This window comes from Salmo trutta, chromosome 3, assembly GCF_901001165.1.
Source record: "Salmo trutta chromosome 3, fSalTru1.1, whole genome shotgun sequence".
NCBI lineage: Eukaryota > Metazoa > Chordata > Actinopteri > Salmoniformes > Salmonidae > Salmo > Salmo trutta.
The window spans coordinates 71073408-71097990 of record NC_042959.1 but is presented as its reverse complement, the minus strand read 5'-3'; the positions used below and the strand labels follow the sequence as shown (position 1 = coordinate 71097990).

General features: G+C 42.4%; 1 protein-coding gene across 1 annotated transcript; it reads left to right on the top strand.

Moving 5' to 3' along the window:
- The first annotated feature begins 1715 nt into the window (after positions 1-1715).
- On the top strand, positions 1716-23932 carry LOC115186869 (phosphatidylinositol 4-phosphate 5-kinase type-1 alpha). The gene is made up of 16 exons (XM_029746295.1): positions 1716-1817; positions 10043-10077; positions 10570-10653; positions 10872-11002; positions 11502-11619; positions 11743-11895; positions 17296-17595; positions 17692-17927; positions 18026-18109; positions 18559-18607; positions 18737-18821; positions 18917-19087; positions 19238-19370; positions 19467-19532; positions 19625-19718; positions 19818-23932. The coding sequence occupies exons 1-16, from the start codon at positions 1772-1774 to the stop codon at positions 19818-19820; spliced, it is 1788 nt and encodes a 595-aa protein (XP_029602155.1). The 5' UTR covers positions 1716-1771; the 3' UTR covers positions 19821-23932.
- The last annotated feature ends 651 nt before the right edge of the window (positions 23933-24583 follow it).

Here is a 24583-nt window from a genome sequence, read left to right as displayed (position 1 = left end):
CTGATCCATTTGTGGTTTCAGGCTGGGTTAAAACAGAGATGGGTGCTGTGGAATCGGTGAGGGTAACCAGAAGTGGTCTTGTGATAATTGTTTGTCTTTCTGCTGGTCAGAGCGAGAAGGCACTCCACGTTAAACAAATGGGGGCAAGAAATGTGAGTTGTTTTGCTCTCAAGAAAATGGCACCATTGAAAGGATTGATTACTGGGTTAACAGTAAATGTAAAAGTTGACCAACTGATGGGGAAGATTCCCGGTGTTTGTTATGCTCGTCATTTGGTGTGACGCAGACAACGTGGCAAGTGGTGAAACAGAAGAGTCATTGTCTGTTCTTTTGAGTTCTGATGTTGAGTCTTTGCCCAACAAAGTGATGTGAGGATATGTAAGTTATCATGTACGAGATTTTGTGTCAAATACATTAAGTTGTTACAGGTGTCAAGCTTTTGGGCATGTGGCAGCAGTGTGTTGGAGGGAGGTTCTTAGTGTAACCGATGTGAAATGGCTAGTTAGTTAGCGGTGGTGCGCGCTAATAGCGTTTCAATCGGTGACGTCACTCTCTCTGAGACTTGAAGTAGGGTTTCCCCTTGCGTTGCAAGGTCCGTGGCTCTTGTGGCGCGATGGGTAACGTTGCTTCGGTGGGTGTCAGTTGTTGATGTGTGCAAGGGTCCCTGGTTCGAGCCTGGGTTGGGGCGAAGAGAGGGACGGAACCTACACTGTTACATTAGTTGTGAGAAGTGTGCAGAAGGGCATGAGACAAAGGAATGTGTAGCATTGTCGAAGGTAGTGGTATGTGTTAGTTGTAGGGGTGCCGATGGGGCTGAGGATAAAAAATGTCCAGTGCAAGAGAGGCAGGTTGAGGTTTCCAGGGTTAGAGTAGTGCAGAAGTTGCCATATGCTGAGGCAGTGAAGAAAGTAGAGTAAGATGGGTCAAGGGGAGGGATCCTGAGAGTAGTGGTGTGAGTTGTAGATCTGTACCAGTACAGAGGGATATGCCAACAAGTGATATACGTTTCAGGAAGATTGGATTTTGGGCATTTATAGCAATGGTTATCAACTGTACTGCAGGGATGGAACCTAAGTCGCAGAAAATTGAGGTTGTGGTGTCAGCTGCAGAGAGGTATTTCGGTGTGCGGGCTTGACATCAGAAGAATTACAGGATGTGTGAAGGTTGTTGGCCTGAGGTAGGACTAAATAGATGTAAATAGTGGAGTAGGGGGGTGTTAATTTTATTATTTTTTTGTAGTGTTAGATGGTAGGATATTTGTTAATTTGTTTTTTCAAGCAAAGTATAAGGGAGTTGTACTCCAGTCTAGTAGGTGGCGGTAATGCAAGTTTATTGGATGCCAACCGCCGTTAAACGTCATCGAAGAAGAAGAGCGCAACATCAGGAACTAGCATTAGCAACTCTATTATGATGGTGGAAAATTGTGTTTAATAAGAAAGTATGCATATTACCTCTGTTCCCCCCCGCCTCCTCGCCATTAAATCGATGCCTTTGCAGCCTGAATTAGAATGTTTTATGTACGAACCGGTCTAAGGGAGATACACAAAGTCATAAACCAGCCTATTTCTACAATTTATCTTACATTTATATTTTAAATCTAACCAGAACCATACTGCTAACCATAACCCCAAATTAAGACCAATTAGCACATTTTGGTTTCCATATATTTTTACGATATAGCCAATTTTGACTTTGCCGCTGGCCGTCTACTAGCTAGTGGATACCCATACCAAAGATTTGTTATATCTGTTCCGATACCGGCCAATCCAAAATGGCGACCGCCGTTCCAGTTGATTCGGGATTGACTGCTCCAACAGGTATCTATAATAACAGATTTAGGTCTCCGTGAAGTAGTTTGCACGAAAATGCAATCTAATTAACGTAGCTACAGATTCAGCACAGCCTGTAGCTGAATATGGTCATTTTGTCTGAATTCAACTGACTAAATGTATCCTTCTGTCTGAGCTAGCTAACGTTATCACAGTTGCTGTTAGCCAGTTTGCTAACGTCAACAATCGGATCAATTGCGTTATAGCTAGCTAGGCATCTAACGTTACCAAGGATTGCGTTATAGCTAGCTAGGCATTTAACGTTACCAACTAGCGTTACACGCTTGAAATTGGGTCATGTACTTTATGGTGTTTGTAGTAAGGGCTTGGGATGGGATAGCCGCACACCCGCAAATTTGGTTATTTTCAATCAGATGTAGCTAGTTAATGTTAGCTCACCCTGAATGGGGCAAATTCTCAAACTCAAGCAATGTTAACTACAGTAGTTGGCTAATGTACTGCCTCTGTTAACTATTTGCGCCATGCTCGAAACCAGTGGGCCTTTGTTGATATTATGTCATATTTACCGCATCTCGTAGTAGGACAAAACACCTGTTAACTCGCCAGCTAACTAGCCAACCCAACAAACTGAGGCCAGCCAGCAATGTTGGCTAGCTAACTAGGTGTGTTGAATATTTACTTGTAATGCCAACACAATTGTTTTCGTGAATAGAATGTGGTGGTCATGTCTATGTTGTTGACACAGTAATGTTGTTCTGCAGCTTTTGGACTCATGACAAAAACAGGCAGTCGCTAATCAACGTTAGTTTAGGGTGGAATGGATACAGATTTCGCTTCCACGGGAGATAATAATTTAACTAGGCAAGTCAGTTAAGAACAAATTCTTATTTGCAATGACGGCCCAGTGGGTTAACTGCCTTGTTCAGGGGCAGAACGACAGAGTTTTGCCTTGTCAGCTCGAGGGATTCGATCTGGCAACCTTTCGGTTACTGAGCCAACGCTCTAACCACTAGGCTACCTGTCACACCGGCTCCCTGATAATTTTTTATTTCACCTTTATTTAACCAGGTAGGCAAGTTGAGAACAAGTTCTCATTTACAATTGCGACCTGGCCAAGATAAAGCAAAGCAGTTCGACAACATACAACAACACAGAGTTACACATGGAGTAAACAACATACAGTCAATAATACAGTAGAAAAAAAAAAATAAAAATACAAAAATAAGACTATATACAATGTGAGCAAATGATGTGAGATAAGGGAGGTAAAAGCAAAAAAATGCCATGGTGGGAAAGTAAATAAAGTATAGCAAGAAAAACACTAATAATAATATACTAATAATAAGCAATAGTCTGAGTAATGTAGGCCTATGTGGTTGAAGAAGAGACTCCTGCTCTGTCATCATTCCAGCACATTTACAGAGAACTTCACTGGAAGTCACAGAGAGGAAGAGGAATTCACGGGGAGTCCTGACTAGAGCTGGGCGATAAGTACATAAATCCATATCGCGTTAAATTGCCTGAATTGATGCGAGAACGATACGTTTATAACATTAATGTTCGCCATACTTAAAAAAAATCATCCTTTATACTACTACTGGTTTGATGGTTGTAGTTATCAATGGTCCCATTAACAATCGCCCAAATTAGCCAATTTATTTCATTTCAAACTTCACATTTTTCTAGTGTAGGCTATGGATCGAAATTAACGATATCAGCAAAATGCCTGCGATAAGTGATCAGTGTTGATAATTTTTGGTTTATTTCCCCAGGTATAGTCCTGACGGATTTGATTTTTGGTTGTGGTCACATTATTCACTTGTTCAGAATCAGTTTATATCAGAGGTTATGATGTGAACAGTGACGCTGGGTCAGGACAGGAGAGTCTTCTCCACCTTTCTAAGCCTGTTATGGTACAGGCTCTTATCAGCTTGACTAAGGTGTTTGTTACAGTTGATCTTTCCTTGGTACTGTAGTAGCTAGCCAGTTTGAGTCAGGTCATGAGAATAGACAGGTCTGTTTTGGTCCCGCAATAACAAGCCTGATTGCTTTATGGGGATCTAAGTCTGACTACAGGACTGCGAACTAGGCCAATGAACACACACATACAAATGATACAGGGTGTTCTCACTATATACAGTACACGTCAAAAGTTTGGACACATATTCATTGCAGGGTTTTTCATTATTTTTACTATTTTCAACATTGTAGAATAATAGTGAAGACATCAAAACTATGAAATAACACATATGGAATCATGTTGTAACCAAAAGTGTTAAACAAATAAAAATATTTTATATTTGAGATTCTTCAAAGTAGCCACCCTTTGCATTGATGACAGCTTTGCACACTCTTGGCATTCTCTCAACCAGCTTCATGAGGAATCTTTTTTGAAGGAGTTCCCACATATGCTGAGCACTTGTTGGCTGCTTTTCCTTCACTCTGTGGTCCAACTCAGCCCAAACCATCTCAATTGGGGTGAGGTTGGGTGATTTTGGAGGCCAGGTCATCTGATGCAGCACTCCATCACTCTCCTTGGTCAAATAGCCCTTACACAGCCTGGAGGTGTGTTTTGGGTCATTGTTCTGTTGGAAAAACAAATCATAGTCCCACTAAGCCAAACCAGATGTGATGGCGTATCGCTGCAGAATGCTGTGGTAGCCATTTGGGTTAGGTGTGCCTTGTATTCTAAATAAATCATTGACAGTGTCACCAGCAAAGCACCATCACACCTCTCCCATGCTTCACGGTGGGAACCACATTCGCAGAGATCATCAATTCACCCACTCTGCGTCTCACAAAGACAGGGTGGTTGGAACCAAACATTTTACATTTGGACTCATCAGACCAAAGGACAGATTTCTACCGGTCTAATGTCCATTGGTTGTTTTTCTTGGCTCAAGCAAGTCTCTTCTTCTTATTGGTGTCCTTTTTAGTAGTGATTTGTTTGCAGTAATTCGACCATGAAGGCCTGATTCACGTTGAATTCTCCGCTGAACAGTTGATGTCTGTTACTTGAACTCTGTGAAGCATTTATTTGGGCTGCAATTTCTGAGGCTGGTAACTCGAATGAACTTAACTTGAACTCATGTTGTGGGCGGCAGGTAGCCTAGTGGTTAGAGCGCTGGGCCAGTAACTGGAAAGTTGCTAGATCGAATCCCCGAGCTGACAAGGTAAAAATCTGTCGTCCTGCCCCTGAACCCACAGTTCTTAGGCCATCATTGTAAATAAGAATTTGTTCTTAACTGACTTGCTTGTTAAACAAAGGTAAAATAAAAATCCTCTGCAGCAGAGGTAACTCTGGGTCTTCCTTTCCTGGTCCTTATGAGAGCCAGTTTCATCATAGTGCTTGATGGTTTTTGTTACTGCACTTGAAGAAACTGATTTGGCTCAAACGCATTAAGAAGGAAAGAAATTCCACAAATTAACTATTAACAAGGCACACCTGCTAATTGAATTGCATTCCAGGTGACTATTTCATGAAGCTGGTTGAAAGAATAACAATAGTGCCAAAGCTGTCATCAAGGCAAAGATCGCTACTTTGAAGAATCTCAAATATATGAACTATTTAGATTTGTTTAGCTTTTTTGGTTACTACATGATTCCATATGTGTTATATCATAGTTTTGATGTCTTCACTATTATTCTACAATGTCGAAAAAAGTAAAAATAAAAACCCTGGAATGAGTAGGTGTCCATACTTTTGACTGGTACTGTATAAGTTCATAAATTAGGCCAATAACCAGCACATTTACTCTACTCTGTCAGACAAAAATAGGGGAGTGTCCCATATTATTGCTCTACATGCAGGCTACAGTACTGGCTGCTAGCAGGCAAACAGCCAACATGTGTTTTGAACTGAACTGCGCGGGCACTGGGAGATATGTTTAGTATGCACGCAGCCTCATTGTAACTGTGGAAATGTTTGGACACAATGTCGAACTAGGATGTTATTGAAATCCTATTTTAAAAACAAGCTTTTCTTAAATGGAGCGCTGCTTGTTTCTAGATCTCTGTAGCATGTGGTCCATTTAGGCTAATTTAGAGGCGAGCAATGTGATTGAAGCCTAATTCGGTTGCATGCATGCCTTGTTCATGTGTAACTGGTTGTGGTTGTTCTGTATCTTCTTCCATAGACATTAGGACTAAGTTCTGGAGGAGAGCCTTGCAGAGAGGTACCTGCATGGGGTTGCAGTGTGTGTTTTGTGTGTGAGGGAGCGGCTGAGCGTGTGCTTCGTTCCTGTGAGTGCCTCTTACAGGTATTATAGGGCCTTGTGGCATTTGAGCAAGCTGAGAGCAAGCAAAGGACGAGTGGACCAAATATAGGCTGTTAACCGTTGTTTTCTATTGTGCGTGTTTGCTTTCTATTGTGTGTGCAATGCATTTCGCAGTGAAATGGCTACAACATGGTTTAGCAAGACAAAGTGCTTCTCCACTCCCTGAATGAACTAATCCTTGTGGTGTTTGCTCAAGCAATGTGGATTGGTTTAATTGATTGATTTCATCCATCTCACAATTTGAATAGGCCTAGCCTAATATCACAGACAAATAGCAGTTAGGCTGTTTCCTGTTTCGCTATCAGTACCCCACCTTTCCATGATATATTTTCAGTAGATCTCCCTCCTCTTGCCTCTCACTGTCCTCAACATAACTCTGACCTGCCCACACTATTACAATAACAGCAGACAGTTTTTTTGCCAACTGGTTGTAATATCACTATGTTGTAATATCACTATGTTGAAACTCAGAAATAGCAGTTGCTATTGGTTACAGGCCTGAAGTTCTCATGGAGTGGGTGAGAAGGCAAATCTCACACACAATTTTAAATGGCGAATCCTTTTCTAAGGAGCACAGATTTCAAGCATTGTCATGACGATGTGAAAACATTGAGAAAATACCAGACATATTTTGCTTCTAGATTTTTCACACGTGTTTGCTGTGTTTCTCTATGTTGGCATGTTTTGCACAAATTGTCAATGTTTTACAATAGGCTATGGGATGTTATCTCTTGGGCTGGATAAAGTTGGGGCTGGGGTCTGCAGGGTCGAATTTATTCTTAGAGAGGATTGGTAATGAGCACATCCCTACCAAAAAGGACGATGGCAACTCGGTGAGTCACAGGGAAAGTCCCAAGCTTAGTTTGGGTGATGGAAAAAGTTTAGTCATTGCCTGTTGTAGAGGACCCAGTGGTCTAGACACAGTATCAGACTGGGGTTATATCTGCCAGAGACCTGTGGTAGAGGACCCAGTGGTCTAGACACAGTATCAGACTGGGGTTATATCTGCCAGAGACCTGTTGTAGAGGACCCAGTGGTCTAGACACAGTATCAGACTGGGGTTATGTCTGCCAGAGACCTGTTGTAGAGGACCCAGTGGTCTAGATACAGTATCAGACTGGGGTTATATCTGCCAGAGACCTGTGGTAGAGGACCCAGTGGTCTAGACACAGTATCAGACTGGGGTTATGTCTGCCAGAGACCTGTGGTAGAGGACCCAGTGGTCTAGACACAGTATCAGACTGGGGTTATGTTTTGCAGAGACTGGTGTATGTCCCTGTGTCGATGCCAAGAGTTCTCGTAATTTCCCCCCACCATCCTGATCTTTTCCTGTATCCGGTGTTCCCCATTAAACCTAATACCAGGCTATGTCCACTCATCGCTCTGTATTTCTGTGTGTGTGGTGTGTTATGCAGCGAGTGGTCAGTTAACTTGTTGCCCTTCCACTGCTCTATGCTCTCTCACAGTATCTGCTCTGTGGTAGACTGTCTGAGAGGGAATGTCTGCTGTCATACTATACTATACTGTCTGGAGATGGAGGCACTAAGTAACAGATAGGCAGTCAGTAAGGGTAGTAACTGCAAGCTACAACATTTGGTGTTTTAGAATTTAGTGAAAAAAGTCATACAAATGCAATGCATCCTGAGCAGTGACTGAAGTACAAGGGTTCCCCTGGATTGTTTTAGGCTTGAGGCAAAGGCCCAACCACAACAGCATCCAGGGCAGGCTGACATGGAAGCAGCATTAGAGGGAAAGTGGTGTAAATCTAGAGCAGAATGTGATTGGGAGCAGCAGTTAGCCTAGGCCTATCCATTCCTGTGGCTGTGTAGGTCTAACTATGGCTCGGCATCTGGAAAATTACACGGTTGATGGCTGTTTTTGTAATTAACTAAGAGTGGTTGTCAAGCATTTACTGTGACAAATTTCCTCTCAAGTCAAAATTACGCTGAAATGTATTAGGTTTTGTGCATGGAGTGGAAAGACTGCAATGAAGCAATTCGGTCAGACACTAGTGTTGGGCGATTGTACGATTGCATCGTTCATGATGACATCTCGATGTCAAACGATAGTTTAACGTATTTGAATTTGACTACACCGCTGGAGTCTGTTAGCTCACAACAGTGCAGTGAGCACACAGCAGGGCGGCATGCCAAATGGCCTACACCCTAATTGCCGTAGCCTACATTTTCAATACATGTGGTAGTTAGATTATTAACATAATGCAAGATAACAATGTAGAAAAAGCGGAGAGCACCAAAGCAGAGCAAAATTTCAGACCGGGCCTAACGTATGTTTTTTAATTTTTTTATATCCCCTCTCCAATGTAGGATGACAATGGGCCTTTTGCAGCTGACACTCTTGTCTGGTTTATTGTTTTAAAATCTGAATTTCCCTTTTTGTCCTTAATCCCCATTCGATTTGAATGTGTCGTTGTTGTTGTAGGCATAGCCTGCTCTTTCATGATCAACCATCCAATGAATCTATAGACGGAGTTCCATCTCAGAAAGTTGTTTGCAAATAGCCTAAATAAAAACATAGTAATAACGAGAGAGCGAAAAACAATTGCAAGATAAACTAATTGAATAGGAAGTTTAAACAAACCTGATACAGTACGTTTCTGCTTTACTTGATCAGTGTTGGCAAAATAAATTCTGCCGTTAAATCCCTCTTTGCAAAACCAAACATCCAATAATATTGGCTACTGTCAATAAATTGCAGTAAACGTTACTTTGACAAGTTAAACTAATATTTATAATATTGTCGAAGTGTTTATTAATGTCATTGAATTGTGCAATGAGCAATCGGGGGAACAAAAAGGAAATGAATGATGAGTTGTCTCACAAACAACTTTCTTTTGAAAGCTTACAAATTGTGCATTTATATAATAGTCAACATCAATCAGATTAAACAAATTATTATTTAGCCTTTAACATTCTTTTATAACACTTGAATGAGCATTGGTTTAGGCTTAAAACGAATAGGCCTATTATCCTTAGGCTAAATATACAATCAGATAAAACAAATGATTATTTATAAAAAGGAACACCAGCATGTTCACCCCCAGAGTATCGAACTCAGCAGGATGACGGAGGTTTGTAGTCTGTCCATCCTTTGCCCTGATAATCTTTTAGCATATTCTGCAAGTGCCTTGGGTAAGGTCTGCTGGCTCACCTTAATCATATGGCCTGAAATTGATCGAAAAACTGCCAAACAGGCGAAGACGTGCTTCCCCCCCACTAAAAGTCAGCCATCGTTTTTTCTTCTGATTTAGCAACGGCAGGCTACACTACAGTTACTAAGTGAAATCCACTTTTTGAAACTGAAGGAAAGAAGCCTAATGGAAGAAAGAATGTCACATATGCTTTTCAATATGAAATAACAATACACTTGATACGGCTGTAATATTTGTTTTTAAAAGGTCTACTAATATAACTGATATCTGAGTATTTTTATGGACAAGAGAATAATAAACATTCCTGTTTGAAAATCCTTCTGTAGCCAAGAACAAGGTAAAAATAATAACTAAGCCTTGTTTTGAACAATGATTTAATGAACTTGTTTGTGGCTTTTGTAACAATTTGAATAAGAACAATGAGGACATGCACCAAATCACAGTTCTGGTATAACCAATGTGTCTTTTTATATTGCGTTCTTCCCGCCAATTGACCCCTCCGTGCGCAATGTATATCAACGACGTTTGGATGGGACATTGTATTATTCCAGACATCGCACAACCCGATCAGACACTTAAATGCGGGTTCCTTCCTCCAAAAACGACTATACTATATGATATGTTCATCACTACAGCTGGCTAGCATGACTCTAGCTCTGTGATATTCGCTAGGTTCTGTCGGTAACTATTAGATTCCAAGAGGACTGAGTTGCGCATGGAACGTGGAGGAGCCTAACAAAAATAGGCCCATCACTCTACTCTCTCATATGTTTTCCTTTTTTCTCTCTCCTCTCTCTCTCAAGGGTCCAGTGTGTCTCGGAAAATGGCATCTCCAGAGGTAAGACAGACACCATCCCTGACTCACAAAACCACTAATTACAGCACTCTGCTGATGATGCTGGAGCACTGTTGATGAAACTGTTTTCCACTACCTTTAGGTTTAGGGAAGTGTGTGTGTGTGTGTGTGTGTGTGTGTGTGTGTGTGTGTGTGTGTGTGTGTGTGTGTGTGTGTGTGTGTATTTACACAACATCTATAGACCCTGGTGAAGATGTGTTGTATATCACCTCTCTGTCTAGGGAGAGGACACAGGAAATATGGAAAGGGGTGGGGGAACTGGTTTTGATGGTTTCTGTGTGTCAATGGCAGATGTTTACCTTCAAGCTGTGTGTCATAAAACCAAACAATGGAGAGAACAGGATGATGCTGAAACTTGTTTAATGGAGTCAAACACACCTTCTCTACTGTGCATTTCTTAGTTTCTTAATACCTTTTATTTCTCCCCATGCTCTCTCTTCCATCTCTCTCTCCCTCTCTCTCTCTCTGTCTCAGATGCCTGGATCCAGTCAGAGTATGAAGAAGACCATTGGACACAGAGGAGTTGAGACGAACACTGGAGAGACCACCTATAAGAAGGTCAGCATGGGGTCAACACACACACACCACATGTGTGCTAAAATTACCCGTAGCCTGAAACCCTTCCTCATCCACACCCAATGATGACTCGCAGAATGTAATGTACACAAGCATTTGAGAGTCATAGATTAATTATAACATGAGAATTCCTCAGACAGAATGAATTTATCAATCTCTCTTGACAAGCCTCCATTTCTCTCTTCCACTTCCCCATCCAGACCACGTCGTCAGCCCTGAAAGGAGCAATTCAGCTGGGCATCACTCACACTGTGGGCAGCCTGAGTCAGAAGGCTGAGAGGGATGTTCTCATGCAGGACTTTGTGGTGGTCGAGAGCATCTTCTTCCCCAGGTTAGGGGTGTGTGTGTGTGTGTGTGTGTGTGTGTGTGTGTGTGTGTGTGTGTGTGTGTGTGTGTGTGTGTGTGTGTCACTGGCGTAGCACACAACCCCGGAGCATCCGCATGAGGTATGGGGGCCCACCCGACTCCACCAAAAATATAGGTCGGGCCCCCCAGATAATATATGAACATGTCATAAACCATGAAGGAAATGTTTAGAATTACAGGAAATTGTCTTTAAAACTGAAACACGTTCTCTCAGCCTCATGGCAAAATCTGTAAAACGGCATGAGATTAGCTAGGAAAACTGAAACATGTTCTCTCAGCTTCATGGCAAAATCTGTAAAATAGCATATGCAAATAATTACAGATGTGTAAAACAGCATGAGATTAGCAAGAAAACATTTTTTTCTGAACTGCGCTACACCACTGGTCTGTGCCCATCTTGCATTTATGCTTGAGAGAAGTCTTCCTGTATTCAGCACTCATTAACACCCTTCTCTCTGTCTCAGTGAGGGCAGTAACCTGACCCCTGCCCACCACTACAGTGATTTCAGGTTTAAGACCTACGCCCCCATTGCCTTCCGCTACTTCAGAGAACTCTTTGGCATCCGGCCAGATGACTACCTGGTCAGTAGACTACAAAAATTCACTTAATTGAATCTGGTTGATTGGTTGTAGTTCTCTATGGTTGATTGGTTGTGTCTGGTTGTAGTTCTGTGGTCAGGATGCTAACTAACTCCTCTCCTACAGTACTCTCTGTGTAACGACGGCCTGATAGAGCTGTCTAACTCCGGGGCCAGCGGCTCTCTCTTCTACGTGTCCAGTGATGATGAGTTCATTATCAAGACGGTGCAGCACAAAGAGGCTGAGTTTCTCCAGAAGCTACTACCAGGATACTTCATGGTGAGATATTGAAAGAGGGGGGGAGAGACTTCATGGAGAGATATTGAAGGAGGAGGGGGGGAGACTTCATGGACAGATACAGTTGAAGTCGGAAGTTTACCTTAGCCAAATACATTTAAACTCAGTTTTTCACAATTCCCGACATTTAATCCTAGTAAAAATCCCTGTATTAGGTCAGTTAGGATCACCACTTCATTTTAAGAATGTGAAATATCAGAATAATAGTAGAGAGAATTATTTATATCAGCTTTTATTTCTTTCATCACATTCCCAGTGGGTCAGAAGTTTACATACACTCAATTAGTATTTGGTAGCATTGCCTTTAAATTGTTTAACTTGGGTGAAACGTTTCGGGTAGCCTTCAACAAGCTTCCCACAATAAGTTGGGTGAATCTTCGCCCATTCCTCCTGACAGAGCTGGTGTAACTAAGTCAGCTTTGTAGGCCTCCTTGCTCGCACACGCTTTTTCAGCTCTGCCCACAAATTTTCTATAGGATTGAGGTCAGGGCATTGTGATGGCCATTCCAATACCTTGACTTTGTTGTCCTTAAGCCATTTTGCCACAACTTTGGAAGTATGCTTGTGGTCATTGTCCATTTGGAAAACCCATTTGCGACCAAGCTTTAACTTCCTGACTGATGTCTTGATGTTGCGTCAATATAACCACATAATTTTCCATCCTCATGATGCCATCTATTTTGTGAAGTGCACCAGTCTCTCTTGCAGCAAAGCACCCCCACAACATGATGCTGCCACCCCCTGCTTCACAGTCGGGATGGTGCTCTTTGGTTTGCAATCCTGCCCCTTTTTCCTCCAAACATAACGATGGTCATTACGGCCAAACAGTTCTATTTTTGTTTTATCAGACCAGAGGACATTTCTCCAAAAAGTACAATCTTTGTTCCCATGTGTAATTGCAAACCGTAGTCTGGCTTTTTTATGGTGATTTTGGAGCAGTGGCTTCTTCCTTGCTGAGCGACCTTTCAGGTTATGTCGAAATATCCACAGTAAAATGAGTCCTATAGATACAATTGTACCTGTTTCCTCCAGCATCTTCACAAGGTCTTTTGCTGTTGTTCTGGGATTGATTTTCACTTTTTGCGTTCTGTCTCTAGGAGACAGAACACGTCTCCTTCCTGAGCGGTATGACGGCTGCGTGGTTCCATGGTGTTTATGCTTGCGTACTATTGTTTGTACAGATGAACGTGGTACCTTCAGGCGTTTGGAAATTGCTCCTAAAGATGAACCAGACTTGTGGAGGTCTATAATTTTTTTCCTGTGGTCTTGGCTGATTTCTTTTGATTTCCCCATGATGTCAAGCAAAAAGGCACTTGAGTTTGAAGGTAGGCCTTAACTTTTTGGTGATGGGGCAGTATTCGGAAATTCAGATGAATAACGTGCCCAAATAAAACTACTTGCTACTCGGGCCCAGAAGGTAGGATATTCATATTATTAGTAGATTTGGATAGAAAACACTCTGACGTTTTTAAGACTGTTTGAAAGATGTCTGTGAGTATAACAGAACTCATATGGCAGGCAAAAACCTGAGAAAAATCCAACCAGGAAGTGTGGAAATCTGAGGTTTGTAGTTTTTCAAGTGATTCCCTATCCAGTATACAGTGTCTGTGGGGTCATTTTGCACTTCCTAAGGCTTCCACTAGATTTCAACAGTCTTTAGAACGTTGTTGCATGCTTCTACTGTGAATGGGGAGAGAATAAGAGGTCCTGGAGTCAGATGACTGAGAGAATGACATGAGTTCAGTGGCGCACGCTCCCGTGAGAGTTATGTGTTCCTTTTCATTTCTGAAGACATTGGAATTGTCCGGTTGGAATATTACTGAAGATTTATGATAAAAACATCCTAAAGATTGATGCTATACATCGTTTGACATGTTTCTACGAACGTAAATATAACTTTTTTGACTTTTTGTCGGACATTTTGCACGCGCTTCCTGCATTTGGAGTAGTGGACTAAACGCGCGAACAAAAAGGAGGTATTTGGACATAAATTATGGACTTTATCGAACAAAACAAACATTTATTGTGGAACTGGGATGCCTGGGAGTGCATTCTGATGAAGATCATCAAAGGTAAGTGAATATTCATAATGCTATTTCTGATTTTAGTTGACACCAAAATGGCGGGTATCTGTATTGCTTGTTGTCTGAGCGCTGTACTCAGATTATTGCAAAGTGTGCTTTCGCTGTAAAGTTAAAAAAAAATCTGACACAGCAGTTGCATTAACCTCTCTAGGGTATGTGGGACGAAATCGTCCCACCTAGTCAACAGCCAGTGGAATCGAGTGGCGCGATATTCAAGTACCTTAGAAATGCTATTACTTCAATTTCTCAAACATATGACTATTTTACACCATTTTAAAGACAAGACTCTCGTTAATCTAACCACATTGTCCGATTTCAAAAAGGATTTACAACGAAAGCAAAACATTAGATTATGTCAGGAGAGTACCCAGCCAGAAATAATCACACACCCATTTTTCAAGCTAGCATATAATGTCACCAAAACCACAGCTAGCATATAATGTCACCAAAACCACAGCTAAATGCAGCACCAACCTTTGATGATCTTCATCAGATGACACTCATAGGACATTATGTTATACAATACATGCATGTTTTGTTCAATCAAGTTCATATTTATATCAAAACCCAGCTTTTTACATTAGCATGTGACGTTCAGAACTAGCAAACATACCGAAAACTTCCGGTGAATTTACTAAATTACTCACGATAAACGTTCACAAAAAACATAACAATTATTTTAAGAATTATAGATACAGAACTCCTTTATGCAATCGCGGTGTCAGATTTTAAAATAGCTTTTCGGCAAAAGCACATTTTGCATTATTCTGAGTAGATTAGCTCGCCATCACGGGCTAGCTAATTTGACACCCACCAAGTTTGGCGTTCACTAAACTCAGAATTACTATAAGAAAAATTGAATTACCTTTGCTGTTCTTTGTCAGAATGCACTCCCAGGACTTCTACTTCATCCACAAATGTTGTTTTGGTTCAAAATAATCCATAGTTATGTTCAATATCCTCTGTTTTGTTCTTGCGTTCAAGACACTATCTGAACGGTGACGCGCGGACGCGTATCGTGACAAGAAATTTCAAAATATTCCATTACCGTACTTCGAAGCATGTCAAACGCTGTTTAAAATCAATTTTTATGCGATTTTTCTCGTAAAATAGCGATAATATTCTGACCGGGAGACGTCTTTTTCGTTCAAAGACTGAAAATGTAAAATGGCCTCTTCACGTGCACGCCCGTCTCATTGTTCTCAGATAGACCACTATCCAAACGCGCTACTGTTTTTCAGGCAGGGGCTGCAAAGTCATCATTCAACGTTCTGGCGCCTTCTGAGAGCCTATGGGAGCCTTAGAAAGTGTCACGTTACAGCAGAGATCCTCTGTTTTTGATAAAGAGAGTATAGAAGGCCAAGAAATGGTCAGAGAGGGTACTTCCTGTACAGAATCTTCTCAGGTTTTGGCCTGCCATATGAGTTCTGTTATACTCACAGACACCATTCAAACAGTTTTAGAAACTTTAGGGTGTTTTCTATCCAAATCAAACAATTATATGCATATTCTAGTTTCTGGGCAGTAGTAATAACCAGATTAAATCAGATATGTTTTTTATCCGGATGTGAAAATACTGCCCCCTACCCTAGAGAGGTTAAGGAGAAGTGTATCTATAATTCTTTGAATAACAGTTTAATATTTTATCAATGTTTATGATGAGTATTTCTGTAAATTGATGTGCTCATTCACCGGAAGTTTTGGGAGGCAAAACATTTCTGAACATTACACGCCAATGTAAAATGGGGTTTTTGGATATAAATATGAACTTTATCGAGCAAAACATACATGTATTGTGTAACATGAAGCCCTATGAGTGCCATCTGATGAAGATCATCAAAGGTTAGTGATTCATTTTAGCTGTATTTCTGGTTTTTGTGACGCCTCTCCTTGCTTGGAAAATGGCTGTGTGGTTTTTCTTGTCTCTGCGCTGTCCTAACATAATCTAATGTTATGCTTTCGCCGGAAAGCCTTTTTGAAATCGGACAATGTGGTTGGATTAACGAGAAGTGTATCTTTAAAATGGGATATAATAGTTGTATGTATGAGATTTTTGTTGTTTTGAATTTGCCGCCCCGTTATTTCACTGGCTGTTGAATAGTGTGTCCCGCGGGTGGGATGCTAGTGTCCCACATTTCCCAGAGAGGTTAATACATCCACAGGTACACCTCCAATTGACTCAAATGATGTCAATTAGCCGATCAGAAGCTTCTAAAGCCATGACATCATTTTCTGGGATTTTCCAAGCTGTTTAAAGTCACAGTCAACTTAGTGTATGTAAACTTCTGACCCACTGGAATTGTGATACAGTGGATTATAAGTGAAATAATCCGTCTATAAACCATTGTTGGAAAAATGACTTGTCAGTCACAAAGTAGATGTTCTAATCGACTTGCCAAAACTATAGTTTGTTAACAAGAAATTTGTGGAGTGGTTGAAAAATGAGTTTTAATGACTCCAACCTAAGTGTATGTGAACTCCTGACTTCAACTGTATTGAAGGAGAAGGGAGGGGAGACTTCACGGAGAGATATTGAAGGAGGTACTTCATGGTGAGATATTGAAGGAGGAGGGGGGGGACTCCATGAGGAGATACTTCATGGTGAGATGGAGGAGGTACTTCATGGTGAGATATTGAAGGAGGAGGGGGGGGACTCCATGAGGAGATACGTCATGGTGAGATGGAGGAGGAGGTACTTCATGGTGAGATATTGAAGGAGGGGGGGGGGACTCCATGAGGAGATACTTCATGGAGAGATATTGAAGGAGGAGATACTTCATGGTGAGATTTTGAAGGAGGAGATACTTCATGGTGAGATATTGAAGCAGGAGGGGGGAGAAACTTAATTGAGAGATATTGAAGGAGGAGGTACTTCATGGAGAGATATTGAAGGAGGCGATACTTCATGGAGAGATATTGAAGGAGGAGGTGGGGACTTCATGAGGAGATACTTCATGGTGAGATGGAGGAGGAGGTACTTCATGGAGAGATATTGAAGGAGGAGGAGGTGGGGACTTCATGAGGAGATACTTCATGGTGAGATGTTGAAGGAGGAGATACTTCATGGTGAGATGTTGAAGGAGGAGATACTTCATGGTGAGATATTGAAGGGGGTGATACTTAATTGAGAGATATTGAAGGAGGAGGGGGGAGACTTCATGGAGAGATATTGAAGGATGAGGGGGGAGATTCTTCGGTGGCCTGTGTGTTTTAGTGTTTATATAATACCTAGCTGTCTGTGGTGGCGTCTCTTGTCTTTTTCACTCTCCTCTCCTTTCTACCATCCCTTCCTCTATAGAACCTGAATCAGAACAAACGGACCCTGCTCCCTAAGTTCTACGGTCTGTACTGCATCCAGGCGGGAGGGAAGAACATCCGCCTGGTGGTGATGAACAACCTGCTGCCCCGCGTGGTCCACATGCACCATAAGTACGACATGAAGGGTTCCACCTATAAGAGACGTGCCTCAGCCAAGGAGAGGGACAAGACTTTTCCCACCTTTAAAGATCTGGACTTCATCCAGGACCTGCCTGATGGACTGCTGCTGGAGACGGACAACTACAACGCCCTTAGCAAGACCATCCAGAGAGACTGCCTGGTGAGAGGGAGGGAGGGTGGGTGGGGGTGTGTGTTCTGTGTGTGCTGTTTGGGTCTACTGTATAGTAACTCTTATGTGTTTGTGTGTGTGCTCCAGCTCCTGCAGAGTTTTAAAATCATGGACTACAGTCTACTGGTGGGGATCCATAACCTGGAGCAGGCTAGTAGAGAGAGGGAGCGAGGTGGGGGGCAGATGGGGGACAGTGGGGGGTCAGAGGGGGCGGTGACCCCAGACCAGCGCCGACCCCAGGCCCAGAAAAGTCTATACTGCACAGCCATGGAGTCTATACAGGGAGAGGCCCGCGGGAAGGGAGCCCTGGAGTCTGAGGACCAGTGAGTCAATCAATACATCACACAATATTACCTTGGGAAAAGGTAAATCAGGATTTGTTGATGGTGATTGGTTGGTGTGGCGTATGATGTCATTTCAGTATGGGCGGGATCCCAGCCAGGAACTCTAAAGGAGAGAGGTTGCTGGTCTTTATCGGCATCATCGACATTCTGCAGTCCTACAGGTAGGTGCTTGTGTTTCTTTGTGTGTGTGCGTTCTTGTGTACAGACTACATAAAATGTCACATAGTAATATAATGACACAGTGCTCAAAGTATTGGGAAAGTGACACATTTATTGTTTGACTCCAGCATTTTGGATTTGAAATGATACACTGACCTGGTATGGATGAAAATACACTCAAATCAAAGATGACAGTCTGCACTTTAACCTCATAGTCATTGTATCATTTTAAATCCAAAGTGCTGGGGTACAGAACCAAAACAACAAAAAATGTGTCGCTGTCCCAATACTTTTGGAGCTCACTGTATATACCATTTAGCAGATGCTTTTATCCAAAGCGACTTAGTCATGCGTTCTTATATTTTACGTATGGATGGTCCCGGGAGTCGAACCCACTATCCTGGCACCATGCTTTACCAACTGAGCTACGTTCACTAAGACTGTTTTTCAGGTTCATCAAGAAGTTGGAACACTCGTGGAAGGCCCTCGTCCACGATGGGGTAAGATCTACACACACACATTACCTGAAGTACATTATGAAAGATGCCACAGATGCATGTGTCAGATCTGCCACTGCTTATGTCAGGCCTATGTCAGGTTATAACTGGTTTATTCCTTTTCCTCTGTAGGATACAGTGTCGGTGCACAGACCAGGCTTCTACGCTGAGCGCTTCCAACAATTCATGTGTAACACAGTGTTCAAGAAGATCCCATGTAAGACTGCTGTGTGTGTGTGTGTATCTTTTCTTTTCAATATTTACTTTTATGATATAACGTGCTGTCGTTATTTTGTTTTCCCCACCCCTCAGTGAAGCTCTCCCCATCCAAGAAGTCTCGTGGTGGGGGTCCGGGGGGTCTGAGGAGAGCTCCTACCCTGGGAGGCCCCACACCCCTCTCCCACGCTGCTGGACAGTCTGTGGTGGACTCCCGACTCGTCTACCAATCCCACTTCAACAGGGCTGACGCAGAGGGAGACAGCGGTGAGTGAACAGTTAACACAAACATTGATTGTATGTTTGATCAGAGGTCAAGGTGGACCAGAGCTACATGAAGTGCCTATGGACAAGGGATTAGGGGTGGACTTGGAATTGTGCTATTAGTTCCCCTCTTTACTCCCTCTTTCTGTTCAGGCATGCAGTCGGGCAGGCCAGACCTGGTGCCAAGGACCCCTCCCCTGGCGGGAGGGTCAGGGGATGCAGAGGCCAACTTTTCCACATCCTCATTAGGAAGCACAGGACTCACCTCCTCCTCTCCTCCGCTACAGTAACACATCCCCTCTCCTCCACAAAGTCAGTCCTATTCTTCAAGTCATCCAGTTCTCATGTGTTTCTCGCCCTCTCTCTCTCGCTCTCTCTCTAGGTCAGTAGGGGTTGAGGTGCATAGAGCAGTAACAAGCACAGACCAAGACCACAGTGTCTCCCACAGGTACACAAATGAATTACACCACTGACTCATGTATTCCCACTTACATGAACACACACACACACCCTTATCAGTCTTCTCTCTCTGTCTCTCAGTATGGGTGCGGAAGTGGAAGCGTCAGGTGATCAGTCAGGTAATGAAGATGCCATCTCACTATCAGACATCGTCCCAGAGACCAACATCTGCTTTGTAAGTCTGGCCCAATCCTTTTCCTCCTCCTCTTCTTAAGATCTTCACTATGGTGTTTCCCATAGCTCACTGGCCTCCCTCCCTGTGTGTCCCCCACAGTAACAACTGATCTGGAGTCATCTGAGGAAAAGGTGATTCTGGAACCAAGGAGGTGGGTGGAAGAGGGGGAGAGTAGTCTTGCATCCTCCATCCTCTTTCGATCCATCCCTCCTTTTCTGCGGGGGAGGTTTAGAACATACTCCAGGCTGACTGAACGGAATGGGGGGGTTGGGAAGTGAGAGGGAGAGTGTGACGGGGTGCCAGTGAGAGGAACAAAGAGGGAGAGAGGTGTGTGTGTGTGTGTGTGTGTGTGTGTGTGTGTGTGTGTGTGTGTGTGTGTGTGTGTGTGTGTGGAGGTGGTGGCTGTCTAAAGGCTTGGTCAGCCAGACAGACACACGGGTATGCTGCTAGAAACCCTTCTCCAACTAAGTTACAGGAGTCTCTGTGTCACGAAACCCACTTACACTGTCCCACCTATCACAAAGTCTGAAGGGGAGAGGGATGTGGGCATAGACACCCCTGCATCAACAGTGTGGAGGAGGAACACCATGCTCTATATCACTCTCTGTTCTGTTACTTTGTGCATTCCTTCTTGTGGACAGTCTAAGTGTTTTCAGTGACTGAGCATAATATCTCATATGTTATCATTCTACATCTGTCCACCCCCTCCTCACTCCACACAGCCAGGAGATGGGACGGACACAGGAGAATCATCTCTATATGTAGTGTTTTTTTATTATTTTTATTATGACCACACTTTTACTGCTATGGACAGAACATATGACTTCATCACACAGACCTTCTATTCTTTTAGATTATAGATGTATACAGTAGCTGACTGACTGGATTTGGGGGCAGGAATGTACAGGCCAGAGCTATACTGCCCTACCAAGCAAAAAGGCAGTAACTGCTCATAGCGTGGAACTGAGAAAAATGGCTTTTATTTACCTTAGTTTCACAGTTACCTAGTGCAGTTACTGCTAATATGACCCCCATTTTCTCAAATACAATACGAAGCAGGATACTTGCCCAAATGATTAAGTCATTTTTGCTACATTAAATACATGCTAACTCATTTTTGACCAAGTGAGCAGTTGCTGCCTTTTTTGTTGGTAGGGCAGTATGGGTAGGCTATACACCACAGGAGGTTGGTGGCACCTTAATTGGGGAGGACGGGCTCGTGGTAATGGCTTGAGTGGAATGGTATAAAATACATTAAACCCATGGTTTAATGCCATTCCATTTGCACTGTTCCAGTCATTATTATGAGCCGTCCTCCCCTCAACAGCCTCCACTGCTATACCCAGTGCTACCGGCTGATGGGATGGCTCTGTCTGTCACTGTCTCCATGGTTATCCTGGAATCTTCCTCTCTGATGAGACCACATGTGCTATATTGATCTAGGAGTGAGAGACCAGAGCAAGAACATAGTAATGGCTGCTACCTCCATGCCCTTAGAATAGAGCGGGGTTCCCCAACTGGTGGCCTGCGGATGCACATTTCTTTTATTGGTGGACATAAAAGGTAAACACCAGCAAATCAGCTCCAAATGATTTCAATTTAAGAAATCTGTTCTAAAGTATTCCTATGCAAAATAGAGATGTGTGATTTGTAAGCAAGGTTTGAAATTGTTTGTCAAATATTATCTGTTTGGGCTTTCTTGTGGTCAATTTGAAGTCTACAAATGATTTGTAATTATGTTCCGGCCCCCCTGACCATCCGCTCAAGAAAAAAAATCGCCCCACGGCTGAATCTAGTTGATGATCCTTCGAATGGAGGTTCACCACACCAGAGAAGAGACAAAGAGGAGCAGTAACAGAAGGACAGTGACCTGACCACACTAACGCTAGCTGCCTGTCACTTACGGTCTTTTTATATCTGTGCCTTTGTGTCTGTCTGGTGCTAGTCTTGCTGAGCTGTGTGTGTCTCATATTTTTGTTTCTTTAATGTCCCGTTACACATACATTCAAACTCTTGTTTGAGTCTGTTTTTATATTCTCACTACCAATCAAAAGTATCTTTGAAAGAAAATTGACCAATCAACCGGCAGGGTTGAAAGGAATGAGCCAATCAAACTTCAGAGCGAGCGTTTAACGCACACTCTACACATGCCTTTTTCTGTCTTCGTATGGCAGTTCAGTTTCATCACATTCATTCACACCCAGCCATTTAGACTGTTTTGTACACAAAGATTATAAGTGTTCTTCAAGCAATGGTAATTCTACCACTGTCATTCAAGCACTTTGATACTTTTATGTACAATGACCTGACTTTCATTAATAAGCAACAAGGGATTTCTGCAGGCTACAGAAATGGCTGCTTCACCCCACTGAGTTTGAGACTTACCACATTGTGTGAATGACTTTGTTTGTGTCTCTGTAGTACACTTCTTGTACATTAACGTTTATATAAACATGGGTTTATTATTTTTTTCCCATTTGCTCAGTCAATGTGTAGAATGCTAACACAAGCGCCGGGTGGCCGCTCATACTATTTATCCTGTAGTAGGATATTTCAGACACAGGGATACATATCACTGCCTAGTGGTTATGCTAGATCTTGTATTTCACACCAACACAGTGTGATTTAAAGGGCCACCATGGCCTGATTGTGAGGACACATTTCTAAATAGATCCAAAGCAGAGAGGGAGAGATGGACAGACTGACAAAGTGGGGGATATCAGCCTGTGGTGGAAATGATTGATGTTCATCGATGCACCGTGAGACAATAGGGAATGTTTAAAGGGAATGGGGGAGTACAAGAACACAGCCATGCCCTGAAGAAACTAGAGGCTGGAAGTGGAGCTCTTTCTGATCAACTGTCATGACAAATTGGAAAAGCAATCAAAATGGTATGGACTTGAACATGGATGAACTCACTGCATATGGAAACTACACGGAGACCTATGTTTCAGAACTATGAGTTTTGATGAACTTGATGTTTTCCTAACAGATCTGAGTTTAATGACCCTTCAAACAGTTGCAGCGCTCACAGTTTGAGAGGAGCTGTCCTGCATGATAACTATACATATTTTAAAGCACACAGGAAGGAAGGGCACAAGAGAGGGTGGTATTAGTTCCAAATGAGCTATTTACACAAATAACTTACTACATGGTTTGATTCATTTCAAGTCCTTGCGTTCACTACTTTTCCTCGCGAACCCACCCTCTTTGTAAAAAGCTCATATGGTATTCCTGGTTAATTTATTTCCAAACATGGCCCTCAATTAAAAGTTGTGCTCTTTTGAATGTTTTGACCTTTGACCCTGATAACCCTGCTCAGCTTCCCCATCATTTCAAAGAGCTCAGTTCAGTCTTGTGCTTTTTGTTTGAGAACAATTGGCCACCAAAGAAAACACTCCAAGTCCCATGTTCCCAAGTTTTGAATCACATTTTCAATAGATGGTATTGTGTCTTATTATAACAAGGGCCTTAGTGTGACAACAGGGTCTGGATTTGACTCCATTAACACTGATCATGACTTTGCGTATGCTTAACTTTACAAACTAACATCTGACAGTCAGAACAATGTTGTTTTAAAGCCTGTGTGCTTCTGTGTAGATGCTGGATTAAACCTGTTGCAGTGTCTGGTGACTTGACTGGACCACAGCACAACAGACACCTCACCCTTTGGTGCTCAAAGGGCGGTACACTTGCAACACAGACACTACAGAACATATGAACTAATGCAATATGAACAAGTCTACCATCTTAAAGTTCCAAGAATCATATTTATTGTATTTGTATTATGACCTTGTAGCCTGAAATTATTCATAAGTTGTACATGTACCGTAGATGATTGTACGTATAATAATGTATTCTTCTGACAGGAAATGTCAGACTTAAGTAGTGTATTGCATATGGGAGGGGATTATTTGACAATTTCACTTTTTATATTTCATGTTTGATTTTGATAGTGATATATTCTCCATTGTTCTGGGGCAAGGATGTCCCATGCTTTTCTATGTTGAATGTTTCACACAGCCTCCGAGCCAATATTGCTGGTTACCGTCTATGCTTCAATTACTCTATTTTTATTCTGCCTGTATAAAATGTGTATATGTATATAGTAGTCACGGAAATGCCTTCTCATGCTGCCTGTTCCTTCTACCATCTTTCAGTGATGTGATGTTTTTCATATTGGCTCTGATTTTAGAATAAACTTATTTTCTAAATGTTGGTTCTTGTCCTTATTCCTGAACATGATACAACTATTTAGGGATTGGAAGGGTAGGTCTACACTACAGTAGATCCACAAACTCACATCACTTTATTTGTGAGTGGGGGAGTCATGTCCTTGACATGGCATTTTACAGTATATTGACTTTTAGGTTTTTGTTTGCAGGAGTGGCAAAGAAGGCCTTAAGCAGTGCCCCAAAAATGTAATATTAGGTGTTCTTGCGTTCACTACTTTTCCTCCCTAACCCACCCTCTTTGTAAAAAGCTCATAATGTATTCCTGGTTAATGTTATTTCCAACCATGGCCCTCAAAAGTTGTGCTCTTTTGAATGTTTTGAACTTTGACCCTGACAACCCTGCTCAGCTTCCCTGCTCAGTAAACAAACCAAAATGTGGATTGCAGTCTCTCTTGGTCCATAACGTATGTCAGTGGAGGCTGCTCACAATGGCTGGAAAGGAAGGGCACAGGAGGGGGGTATTGGTCCCACAATGAGTTATTTACAGTAATTACTGAATTACTACATGGTTTGATGTATTTGATACCATTCCACTAATTCTGCTCCAGCCATTATCATCAGCCCGTCCTCCCCAATTAAGGTGCTACCAACCTCCTGTGGTGTACGTGTAAGTCATTGTCAACAAATATA

Bases quoted from the DNA above. Each gene is read 5' to 3' on its own strand.
- LOC115186869 (XM_029746295.1), top strand. From the start codon at position 1,772: ATGGCGACCGCCGTTCCAGTTGATTCGGGATTGACTGCTCCAACAG. The intron at 17,596-17,691 runs GTGAGAGGGAGG...TGTGTGCTCCAG, and splicing joins CCATCCAGAGAGACTGCCTG to CTCCTGCAGAGTTTTAAAAT. The intron at 18,110-18,558 runs GTAGGTGCTTGT...ACTGTTTTTCAG, and splicing joins GACATTCTGCAGTCCTACAG to GTTCATCAAGAAGTTGGAAC.